Source organism: Borostomias antarcticus (assembly GCF_949987555.1).
Source record: "Borostomias antarcticus genome assembly, chromosome: 12".
Taxonomy (NCBI): domain Eukaryota; kingdom Metazoa; phylum Chordata; class Actinopteri; order Stomiiformes; family Stomiidae; genus Borostomias; species Borostomias antarcticus.
This window is the reverse complement of record NC_140245.1, coordinates 16,086,405-16,098,716: the sequence shown is the minus strand read 5'-3', so window position 1 is coordinate 16,098,716 and position 12,312 is coordinate 16,086,405. Positions and strand designations below refer to the sequence as shown.

Sequence of the window (12,312 nt, the reverse complement as noted above, 5' to 3'; positions counted from 1 at the left end):
TTGCTATAGTCAGTGTGTGATGTGTAGTGTGTCTGTGTGTGTGTGTGTGTCTCCAGTGTGTATGTGTGTGTGTGTATCAGCCCTTAAACACATAGTTCCCTACGACATTCCCTGTGTTTCATCTTTTCAAACACGCCAATCCTGAGAAGGCGCAAGTCCAGCGACACGACACCCAGATGAACCAAGTCAGTCGAAGAAAAAATCTGTAAGCTAGTATTATTCTTACAAGGAATTTAATTAAATTAAAAATGTAATTAATTAAAAATTAATAATTTCAGGAACATTAAAAACAATCATAAAGCATGCAAGGTTTAAGGCTACGTGTTCATCACTTAGATTGGCATGACAAAAAACTGCATTACATGCTCTGCTCCCGCTAGAGAGGGGCAGTATTTCAAAACAGATAGGCTGTGTGTGTGTGTGTGAGTGTGAGTGTGTGTGTGTGTGAGAGTGTGAGTGTGTGTGTGTGTGTGAGTGTGTGTGTGTGTGTGTGTGTGTGTGTGTGAGTGTGTGTGTGTGTGTGTGTGTGTGTGTGTGTGTCCTACCCCGTAGGAGGCAGCGTTGTGTAGAGGGATCAGTCTTCCTTTATCCTGAGCGTTAACGTTGGCTCCGTGTTCCAGAAGGTACTCTGCTACTTCCAGGTTGTTATAGCCAGCTAACACACACGCACACACGCACACACACACACACACACACACACGCACACACATGCACACAGAGTAAGGGTTAAAGTGTGTGGAGGTAGGGTGTGTGTGTATCTGTGTGTATAGCTGCTAGTGGTGGAGAGAGGATCAATGCATTTAATAATGGTGTTTCTATCTCATGTTGGTGAATCAACAGCTCCAGCCCCTGAGTCACATGCACACTTTAATTTTAGAAATGTGAATTAGGGTCTGGAAAGGCTCTCATCCAGGGTGATTTCTCGGTGGAGTTCCCACCAGGCCAATCAGCGTCCTTTGAATGCGATGACAGAATAAACTAAGCGATGTGATTGGTTAGGGGATGAACTAATCGCTGAGGACTCGCCCATCTCAGAAAACCCAATGAGAGCCTGTTCAGACTGAATAATGAGTTGTAAAGGCAACACCAGCATACCTCTGCAAAGATATGAAAACAACCCTCCAAATAACTGGTGTGTGTGTAGATATACCTGCCAGGTGTAGCGGTGTGTGTGTAGATATACCTGCCAGGTGTAGTGGTGTGTGTGTGTGTGTAGATATACCTGCCAGGTGTAGTGGTGTGTATGTGTGTGTAGATATACCTGCCAGGTGTAGTGGTGTGTGTGTGTGTGTGTGTAGATCAGGGGTGGCCAACCAGTCAGAGACTAAGAGCCACAAAAATTACTGTGGTACCACCCAGAGCCACACCATATATACCAGCGTTTCTCAACCTTTTTTTCAGTCACCGCACCCTTCATAAGTACTTAAAATCCCAAGGCACCCCAGTCTAAAATAAGAAGAAAAACGTTATTGTCCATTAAACATACATTTAAAGTTAATTTATTTAAAATTAATACATACAACAAGATATTTTCTGACATAATATATTTTGGACTGGGTTGGGTTAGGCTGGGCTGGACTGGGCTGGGTTAGGCTGGACTGGACTGGACTGGACTGGGCTGGGCTGGACTGGACTGGACTGGACTGGACTGGACTGGACTCGACTGGGCTGGGCTGGGCTGGACTGGGCTGGATATTTGAGGCTTTGAAATGTCCCAATGATGTCTGGCATATCAGACAGAATGGCTTACCATTACGTTCTATGAAGAAAAAATGACTCTCCCACTCGGGTAAAAAATGTTTTGTGTTCGTCTTCATATTTTCTTTTCGCTGCGCATTTCTTTCCAGCCATTCTTTGGATGTTTACAATTATTTTGTTACCAATGTGATTCGCTACCTATATGATTGGTTTGAAGTGGTTCTCACGCGACTTCCTCGCGACCTACTGTAGCGAAACGAATCATATGATTTTATGACAAATCTGCAATAAACTAAAAGAGAAAAGAAAAGAGAGAGAGAGAGAGAAACGTTCTTATGGAATGAATGAATTTATTTTTTTAATGAAAGGATGGAAGAGCCGCAAGCCAACTTTTTTTTAATCAATGGAGGAGCCGCACATTTACGGGCAAAGAGCCGCATGCGGCTCGCGAGCCGCGGGTTGGCCACCCCTGGTGTAGATATACCTGCCAGGTGTAGTGGTGTGTGTGTGTGTGTAGATATACCTGCCAGGTGTAGTGGTGTGTGTGTGTGTGTAGATATACCTGCCAGGTGTAGTGGTGTGTGTGTAGATATACCTGCCAGGTGTAGTGGTGTGTGTGTAGATATACCTGCCAGGTGTAGTGGTGTGTGTGGTGTGTGTAGTGGTGTGTGTGGTGTGTGTAGTGGTGTGTGTGGTGTGTGTGTGGTTTGTGTAGATATACCTGCCAGGTGTAGTGGTGTGTGTGTGTATATACCTGCCAGGTGTAGCGGTGTGGAGTTGCGTCCTTGTGTGTCTCTACAGTTGATGTTGTCCGGGCTGCAGAGTTTATGGACGCGGACCAGGCAGCCCTTCTTAGCGGCGTCCAGCAGGGCGGCGTCGCCCCTCAGCAGGTCCTGGATGTCCCCGTCCCCCTCCTTGACCAGGTCCAGAGGCGTGTTCCCGTCGCGGTTCTTCTTGGTCGGGTCCGCTCCGTGCTGGGGGGGGGGACACACAGGACGGGTCAGAACCGACCTGAGGCGTCGACATCGGTCTGGACTCATCCGCAGTCTCTCAGCCCCCAGCCTCTCTCATCCCCAGCCTCTCTCTCATCCCCAGTCTCTCTCTCATCCCCAGCCTCTCTCTCATCCCCAGTCTCTCTCTCATCCCCAGCCTCTCTCTCATCCCCAGCCTCTCTCTCATCCCCAGCCTCTCTCATCCCAAGCCTCTCTCTCATCCTCAGCCTCTCAGCCCCAGCCTCTCTCATCCCCAGTCTCTCTCTCATCCCAAGCCTCTCTCTCATCCCCAGTCTCTCAGCCCCAGCCTCTCTCATCCCCAGTCTCTCTCTCATCCCAAGCCTCTCTCTCATCACCAGTCTCTCTATGTGTTCAGTATGTAGAGCTAGCTAGCCAGACAGTTGTTCAGTGTGTAAAGCTAGCTAGCCAGACAGGTGTTCAGTATGTAGAGCTAGCTAACTAGCCAGGTGTTCAGTATGTAGAGCTAGCTAGCTAGCCCGACAGGTGTTCAGTATGTAGAGCTAGCTAGCCAGGTGTGGAGTATGTAGAGCTAGCTAGCCAGACAGGTGTTCAGTATGTAGAGCTAGCTAGCTAGCCAGGTGTTCAGTATGTAGAGCTAGCTAGCTAGCTAGCCAGGTGTGCGGCTTGTACCTTGAGCAGCAGCTTGCAGATCTCGTATTTGCCCTTGGCAGCAGCCTCGTGGAGGGGCGTGAACTTCCACCGGTCAGCGACGTTCACAGAGGCCCCGTGTCTGACCAGCAGCTCCGCCACCTCGTAGTGACCATAGGAGCAGGCGTTATGGAGGGGCACCAAACCACTGGGAGAGGAGGAGGAGGAGGAGGAGAGAGGGAGGAGTAGGAGGAGAAAGAGAGGGAGGAAGGGAGGATGAGGAGGAGGAGAGGGGAAAGGGAGGAGGAGAGGGGAGTGGAGGAGGAGAAGAGAGGGAGGAGGAGATGAGAGGGAGGAGGAGGAGGAGAAAGAGAGGGAGGAAGGGAGGATGAGGAGGAGCAGAGGGGAAAGGGAGGAGGAGAGGGGAGTGGAGGAGGAGGAGAAAGAGAGGGAGGAAGGGAGGATGAGGATGAGAGAGGGGAAAGGGAGGAGGAGAGGGGAGTGGAGGAGGAGGAAGAGGAGGAGATCAATATCTGTCTCAAGGCCAGCAAACAGATGATCAACCCAGTTTGGTTTGTGCTGCGCTCGGTTAGCGAGCTGTGGAGGTTCTAGAATGTAGCTGTGGAGGTTCTAGAATGTAGCTGTGGAGGTTCTAGAATGTAGCTGTGGAGGTTCTAGAATGTAGCTGGTCTGGAGTGTTGCCGGAGAGAGGTGGCTGAGAAACAACCTGGGTAGACCGTCCCCTGCCCCCTCACCCCTGACCCCTGACCCTGCCCCCTCACCCCTGCCCCCTCACCCCTGCCCCCTCGCCCTGCCCCCTCACCCCTGCCCCCTTGCCCTGCCCCCTGCCTCCTCACCCCTGCCCCCTCACCCCTGCCCCCTCACCCCTGCCTCCTCACCCCTGCCCCCTTGCCCTGCCCCCTGCCTCCTCACCCCTGCCCCCTCAACCCTGCCCCCTGCCTCCTCACCCCTTGTCCTTGGCGTGGACATCAGCCCCGTGATGCAGCAGGTATTCTACCACGGTCACACGGTTGTAGCCGGCGGCAAAGTGGAGCGGTGTGGAGTGACGCCCCTCCAGATCCCTGCAGTTAACATTCTGAGACGAACACAGAGACTGAGGGAGAGAGAGAGAGAGAGGGAGGGAGGGGAGAGAGAGGGAGGGAGTGGAGAGAGAGGGGGGAGAGAGAGAGGGGGTTAGAGAGAGAGAGGGAGGGAGGGAGGGAGGGGGGAGAGAGAGAGGGAGAGATAGAGAAAGAAAGAGGGAGGGAGAGAGAGAAAAAGAGAGAGAGGGAGAGAGAGTACAGTCAGAGTGTGTGCAGAGAGATGCTCACAGTGCTTTTACTGCACCTGTCAAGGTCTATTGTATTCTATTCTGTTCTACTGTGGGTCTACTCAGTGGTCATTACCTTCACTGTGTCCAGATCTCCAGCCTTGGCGGCCTCCAGCAGCCGGTAGTCCACGTCAGAGTTCCTCACCGGAACATTCTCTGGAGAACACAGACAGAACCCAGCAGAGAACCGTCAGGAGAACCCACCTCTGTGTGTACAGCCAGACACGCATACGAACATACACGCCTACATACACACACACGCCTACCTACACACACACACACACACGCCTAAATGGTAAATGGACTGCACTTATATAGCGCTTTTCCACCTTAGCGGCACTCAAAGCGCTTTACAATGGCATCTCATTCACCAATTCACACACACACTCACACACCAATGGCGGTAGCTGTCATGCAAGGCGCTAACCTGCTCATTGGGAGCAATTTGGGGTTAGGTGTCTTGCTCAAGGACACTTCGACATGTGGACAGTCGGAGCTGGGATTCGAACCACTGACCCTTCGATCATTGAACGACCCGCTCTACCAACTGAGCTACAGCCGCCCCATACACACACACACACCGACCTACCCCCCCCCATACCGTTGAGGATCTGCTGGATGGCCTCGTAGCCCAGGAGCTGTCTGCAGGTCTGGAGGTGGCCCGCCATGGACGCCCTGTGGAGAGCCGTCTGGCCCAGCGTGTCCAGCGCGTTCATCTGACGAGAGGACAGAGAGACCGGCTGACCCCTCGGGAGAGACCAGCTAGTCCTGACACTGAGAGACCAACTAACCCTGACACTGAGAGACCAGCTAACCCTGACACTGAGAGACCAGCTAACCCTGACACTGAGAGACCAGCTAGCCCTGACCCTGACACTGAGAGACCAGCTAACCCTGACACTGAGAGACCAGCTAACCCTGACACTGAGAGACCAGCTAGCCCTGACCCTGACACTGAGAGACCAGCTAACCCTGAGAGACCAGCTAGCCCTGACCCTGACAGACCAGCTAACCCTGACACTGAGAGACCAGCTGACCCTGACACTGAGAGACCAGCTAACCCTGACACTGAGAGACCAGCTAACCCTGAGAGACCAGCTAACCCTGACCCTGAGAGACCAGCTGACCCTGACACACCAGCTAACCCTCAGGAGAGACCAGCTAACCCTGACCCTGAGAGACCAGCTAACCCTGACCCTGAGAGACCAGCTAACCCTCAGGAGAGACCAGCTAACCCTGACACTGAGAGACCAGCTAACCCTGACCCTGAGAGACCAGCTAACCCTGACCCTGAGAGACCAGCTAACCCTCAGGAGAGACCAGCTAACCCTGACACTGAGACACCAGCTAACCCTGACCCTGAGAGACCAGCTGACCCTGACACTGAGAGACCAGCTAACCCTGACACTGAGAGACCAGCTAACCCTGAGAGACCAGCTAACCCTGACCCTGAGAGACCAGCTGACCCTGACCCTGAGACACCAGCTAACCCTCAGGAGAGACCAGCTAACCCTGACCCTGAGAGACCAGCTAACCCTGACCCTGAGAGACCAGCTAACCCTGACCCTGAGAGACCAGCTAACCCTGACACTGAGAGACCAGCTAGCCCTCAGGAGAGACCAGCTAACCCTGACCCTGAGAGACCAGCTAACCCTGCTGTCTGACCGAGGGTCAGAGGAGGAGAGAAGGGTGTGTGGAGGAACGTTGGTCGGTACTGATGTTCGGCCCAGATGATCTTGTAATGTGAGGGGTTTACAGATCCAATCTTATACCTCCCGATCGGCTCGCAGACCCATCTGGGCCGCCCCGATAATATCAAACATGTGTGATATTTAAGATTATTACGTTACTACTTTACAAGCGAGGGCGGGGTTCGTAGCTCCCTCGGGCAGGATAATATCCTGTATTGTGTCATGAGCCATTATTTTCAAATCTTATAGCGTGTGCATGTTTGAGATTCCAGAGAAGAACATCTCTTAAGATTCTCCTTATGTGTGTGATGCAACCCGTTTTCCAAGTCGGTTAGGATTTTAAATATACTGATACTGTATAGAGTAAATATACTGATACTCAGAGCAGACTTACAGGGCACCACACAGGGATGTAGGGGACCAGTGCTCCCCCAGGGCTGAGAGGAGGCAGAACCTCACATGTCTGTGAAAGAGAGAGGGAATGAATTAGAGACATCAACACACATCCTCTTAGTCTGAGGATGACCTATAAACATAAGATGGAGGTATCTCGTCACAAGGGTGGACTATGGACTAAGCTTGGATGATGGAACCAGCTAGTGGTGTTCAGTAGTGTGAATAGTTACCAGAGGAGAATGAACCAGTTAGTGGTGTTCAGTAGTGTGAATATTACCAGAGAAGAATGAACCAGTTAGTGGTGTTCAGTAGTGTGAATATTACCAGAGGAGAATGAACCAGTTGGTGGTGTTCAGTAGTGTGAATATTACCAGAGGAGAATGAACCAGTTGGTGGTGTTCAGTAGTGTGAATATTACCAGAGGAGAATGAACCAGTTGGTGGTGTTCAGTAGTGTCAGTAATTACCAGAGTGTCCAGAGCTCTCAGCTCCTCAAGCAGGAGCTTCCCAGTTGCCGTGAGGTCCAGCACTGGAGGCTGGGGAGACACAGGGGGAATCATAGATTCATTAGCCCTCCTATACAAATCCTTTACTCATCTTTATTTTCATAGAGTACTTTGTCACTTTGTTCTCAGGAAAATCTACGTTTCTGAGGCCTCTAACCCCCAGCCCTGATCAGAGCAGACTTACAGGGCACCACACAGGGATGTAGGGGACCAGTGCTCCCCCAGGGCTGAGAGGAGGCACAACCGAAGATATCTGTGAAAGAGAGAGGGTATGAATTAGAGACATCAACATACATTCTCTTAATCTGAGGATGACCTATAAACATAAGATGGAGGTATCTCGTCACAAGAGGGGGGACTATGGTCTATGCTTGGATGATGGAACCAGCTAGTGGTGTTCAGTAGTGTGAATAGTTACCAGAGGGTCCAGAGCTCTCCCAGCAGCTGGGAAGCACAACACTGGAGACTGGGCTGAGGGGGCCTGTATGAGGGAGATCAGAGATTCTATAGCCCTCCTATACAAATCCTATACCCATCTTTATTTTTTTGGGTAGTATTTTGACACTGCGTTCTCAGGTAAATATGTTCATGAACCATTTGAGAAACCCCAACCCTGATCAGAGCAGACTTACAGGTGACCACGCAGGTAGAGCACACCTGTGGAGGACCAGGCGGCTGGAGAGATGTTCCTCCTCTGTGTCCTGAGTGTAGGAGAACATCAGGCTAGAGGGAGTTTCTGCTGTGAGGCAGTCTAACATGCAACATTCTAGGCCTGTTGTGATTGGCTGTTTTGCGGAGCCTACCAGTGCCAGAACATCCTGCAGGCCCCTCTGTGTGTCCTCAAGTTGAACTATGGGAACATATTAACAGTTATGTTTACTTGTCTTAATGCTGTAAGGTAATTATAGATTTTTATAATGGGCCCCTGATAGCAAAGAAAATTAAGTCTCCCTGGAAATAAATATCTCTATTCGCATCACATACTCTCAAGCAATGTCACACAATGATCTAGATGTCGACTGTTAGAACTTTATGTCCGGTAACAACCCATAGGTGTCCCTTAGATGCTGTATCCCTGTATTGTCCGTTTTATGTACTGAATCATCAAATAAGTGATTTAGTGGGTCTCAGAGAGGCCAGAATATGAATGCTGTCTGTTAATATCCTGAATCTAAAGGGTACATCACCCTGGGCTCTTTTTTTGCCCTTTCCTTATAAGTTCATACAGCCAATGGCATAGTTAGAGAAAATAAAGCAAAAAGAAGGCCTAACACTAGGCCTATTCAACATTCAGTCGTGTGTGTGTGTGTTCTTTCCACTCTCGGTCTTTTGGAAGGGGAGGTTGGACAATGAGTAGACCTCCCATGTAATATTACCTGATGTTGCTTTACCTCTTATCGACGACGCATCGGGACGGCGATCCCTCGTCTGGTAAAAGTACCCGTAAACGGCACATGCTGCACCTAGACCAGCAGCGGCGCACAGCAGCGGCCGCTGGCGGATTAGGCGCGATGCTGGGGAAAATAACACACTCATGATAAAACCAAGCCAGCACTCTCCAAGACGAAATCAAAATGATATGAATGTTTATTGATTAAAAGTACACACGGTTCTTATATTATGACGTCGTCCAGTATCATTAGCCGTGGTAGTGATGTCATAATGGCACCAGCAGCACTATGCAGAGCAGACGGGTAAAGCTAAACAACACATCTCACCGACGACATGTGGCGCTAAAGCACAATGTTTCACTTGCATCTGATGAGTGGAGGTCTTATACCTCCATGGTGGAGGTGTGTGAGAAACTCATGTTCCTAAATTCCTTTCTTACCCTACTAACACACGCAGGTTGCGCAAACGTTCTACATACTGCCGCTATAGGTGACGATTAATCTGCGCCACGTGCGGAAATTACGCGGCCATTTACGGAAACGCGAGATCTGCCGTTTAGTAGCCGCTACGTTAGAACGACACGTCATTCAGAAGTTGCGGCCGCGTGCAAAGAACGCACGTGATCACGTGGGCAGGAACTTCCTATAAACTCACTTGGCTGACACGGGCCCAATCCAAGCCCCCAGGATTCGAAATCTAAAGTGAGGCCTATTGAACCGCGCCATCTTGGCTAGATTTGTAGTCTTTTGGCTATTTCCGGTGACTTTTGTACTTGCGCAGTTGAGCTTTTCTGTCCGACACGCGTCCACGAAAAAGTTCACCGTTATGTGAAATGTAGACGCATGTTCTCGGCTCTCCCCGCTTTGATTTAGCAATGAAAACCGGCTTGCATATTAAACTGTTTTTGTCAAATATATCCATTGGAGAAATTATTTTTTCATCCAGGCATCTTAGTTTTAACAGGTTAAATATAACTGAACATGTTTTGTTTGCTAGTAGATGGTATTCATTCCGTTCGCGATAACGTTATTGCAGCCAGGCTAAATTCCTCCAGGGAGCCAGTGACCGGCGAGTTGAAGAGCTTCACTCCCCGCCAGCAGGAGCTTTGGCCGCGGCTACCGCATCTCGGATAACCCGCTGAGTTCGTGGCTGCTATTTCACATTCGCCCTTGATCAATTGAATCTTATCTCCGTATAAATACACATTAAGCCTATATCGCCTTATTCACCACACAATGTTTCAATCTGAGGTTATTTTCATAGATAGATTTTGCCTAATTTTTGATAATTTACTGCCATGCAGGCCGTCTGCGCTGTCCCCAGGGAGGGGGAGGGTATATAAATGGAAAGCCAAATGTGGGATGGACTCCCCACTCCACCGGAACCGACCGGGACAGGGCCGTCACCATGGCATGTTTAGGTGATTGATGGGAAAAATGTTTAGGATTTATAATACAAATATAAATCACTATAATTAAATCCATTTATGATGAGAAATGGTCAAAAGTCCAAACGGAAATAGTTTTTCAAATGAACTCTAACTAAATTAATACTATAACACTGTCCCGAGACAAATACATAAATCAATTAATAACTTACTCCCATGCCTCTTTGGCAGCATTCCTTCTTTTGTGAAGATCCATTTGCATATCGCAGCCTAATGGAAAGGAATATATGATGTAGGCTACATTTGACGTAGACCTAGGCCTATTTAGATTTATTTTATGTCGGCTATGAATACAGGCTTTTAAGAGTTTGCTACAAGTCAAGTGATCTAGGGATAAAGTGATTGTATCACTTGGGTGTATCTTTTGACACCATATTCTGCGATTTTGTTTGATGCAGTGAAATCGGTGTGAGAAAAACAAATGTTTGAGTGCTGTAAAATAATCTAAAATAATTGACAGTGTAGGAAGACGGAACATTATTTATATGTGGTTTCCTGCGGCATCTATTTGGCACGTGCACTTCCTGCTTCGGCTATCGGGAGCTTGCACCGATGCAGGCTTGCTATTTAAGGGGTTGACAGCCCACTCGCACTCCAAGCGCACTCCGCGCTAATTGGTTTGGGACGGCCCTTAACATGGCGAAGCTCGGCGTGAATGCGCAAACGGAGGGGGAGTGGATAGGGCGAGGGCTTAGGGGGTGGTTTGAGATTGGGCCTAGATTTACAGGTATTTATATGACATGTCTGCACGTCTTTTTCGCACGGTGCAAATATGGTTGCGGCCGCGTGCAAAAAACGTGGGCAGGAACTTCCGTAATAAACTCACTTGGCTGACACTAGATTAACAGGTATTTATATGACTTGGTCTGCACGTCTTTTTCGCACGGTGCAAATATGGTCACTTACTGACCACTGGCTATATTTAGCATTTGCAGTACCACTGGCTATATTTAGCATTTGCAGTAACACTGGCTATATTTAGCATTTACCAGTACAAAAACGAATTAATGCTATATGGGGATATAGCAGCAAGCATTATGATACAAACCAATATAAGACTGAACACCATTAACAGTTTAGAACATTTTATTACACAAAGTACATTACAAATTAAAAGTATACATATTTACAAGGATGAGGTTTACGGTCTGTCACATTACGCATAGCCAGAAAAGCAAAAAAAAGTATGTACAAGCTCTGGCTAGCAACCCATTATCTGACAATTGCAAAAGTTCGAAAAACAAAAATGAAACAAAGTGCGCATTCTGTGGCAGGCAGACCGGGAACAGACCGTTGTATCCCACAAAAAAAGGTTACAATTTACAAAAACTATTTACAAAAAAGGCATCCATCCTGGCAGGCTGGAAAGGCAGGTTTAGGGAGACGGGCTGGGGGTCACCCACATCTGAATCGAGGGTCTGGGCAGAAGAGGTCATCCTCATCTGAATACTCCACTGTGGTCAGGGCTGGAGCTGCGGTCAGGGGCTGGGCTGGGGAGGTCAGCTGGGCTGGAGCAGATGCCTAAGGACATAATGAAATAGCTGTAAAAGCAAGTCGCATACGTTCATTGGAAGCGTGCCATGTCACTGGATACGAGACAATTAACTGCCTGACATCACATACCTTTTTGCATCGAGCAGGGGCATGTTTCAGCATCTCCTGCAGCTGGGCAGACACCTCCGTCACAGTGGTGCTTGGCTTACAGGCCATAACTGCACCTTTTAACCAAAAAGGGAATGGTTTCAATGCACATGGCATGAAGCAAAGACAATGTATTATTTTGCGAAAATATGAACAATCCCTTACGTAATATGACATTGTAGAGGGTCATATTCTTCAGAGGCTTCTTCCCCCTCTTCCCATGGACGCTGTAGACACACCACACTCTGTGTATGGCAATGGCTGACAGCACCCGCCGGACCACATCTGGCAGATCTTTGCCGCCAATGGAACTCAGATATCGCGTCTGCAAAACATAAAGACAATCATTTACTTTTACATTTCCTTAACTACTTAACTACATACTTTGTGGTGGAAACTTCTTTCAAACTTTACAATTAATGATGTTTAGCTGTTTAGGGGATCCTTTAGGATTTTTGATATTTTGTATCAATTTTTAGTAATTTCAGTTTTACTAGTAGTTTTTGTACCCAAAAAATAGAAATTGGTGGTGGAATGTTTATTAACTTGACGTTTTTAAAGTGTTTGCAGTTGTTGCTTTGAAAATATGCACACATTTTGTAAACTGCTGG

General features: G+C 48.6%; 1 protein-coding gene across 1 annotated transcript in view; it reads right to left on the bottom strand.

The window, feature by feature from the left end:
* The window catches only part of LOC311315751 (poly [ADP-ribose] polymerase tankyrase-1-like), a gene marked incomplete at its 5' end in the record, with an annotated part of 19,195 nt that extends 10,247 nt beyond the window's left edge, over positions 1–8,948 (bottom strand). Inside the window, 9 exon segments of the mRNA XM_084446451.1 lie at positions 546–655; positions 2,453–2,672; positions 3,342–3,507; positions 4,268–4,413; positions 4,706–4,785; positions 5,231–5,345; positions 6,715–6,783; positions 7,231–7,251; positions 8,940–8,948. Of these exon segments, the coding sequence (XP_084302577.1) occupies positions 546–655; positions 2,453–2,672; positions 3,342–3,507; positions 4,268–4,413; positions 4,706–4,785; positions 5,231–5,345; positions 6,715–6,783; positions 7,231–7,251; positions 8,940–8,948 (936 nt within the window).
* Between the last annotated feature and the right edge of the window lie 3,364 nt (positions 8,949–12,312).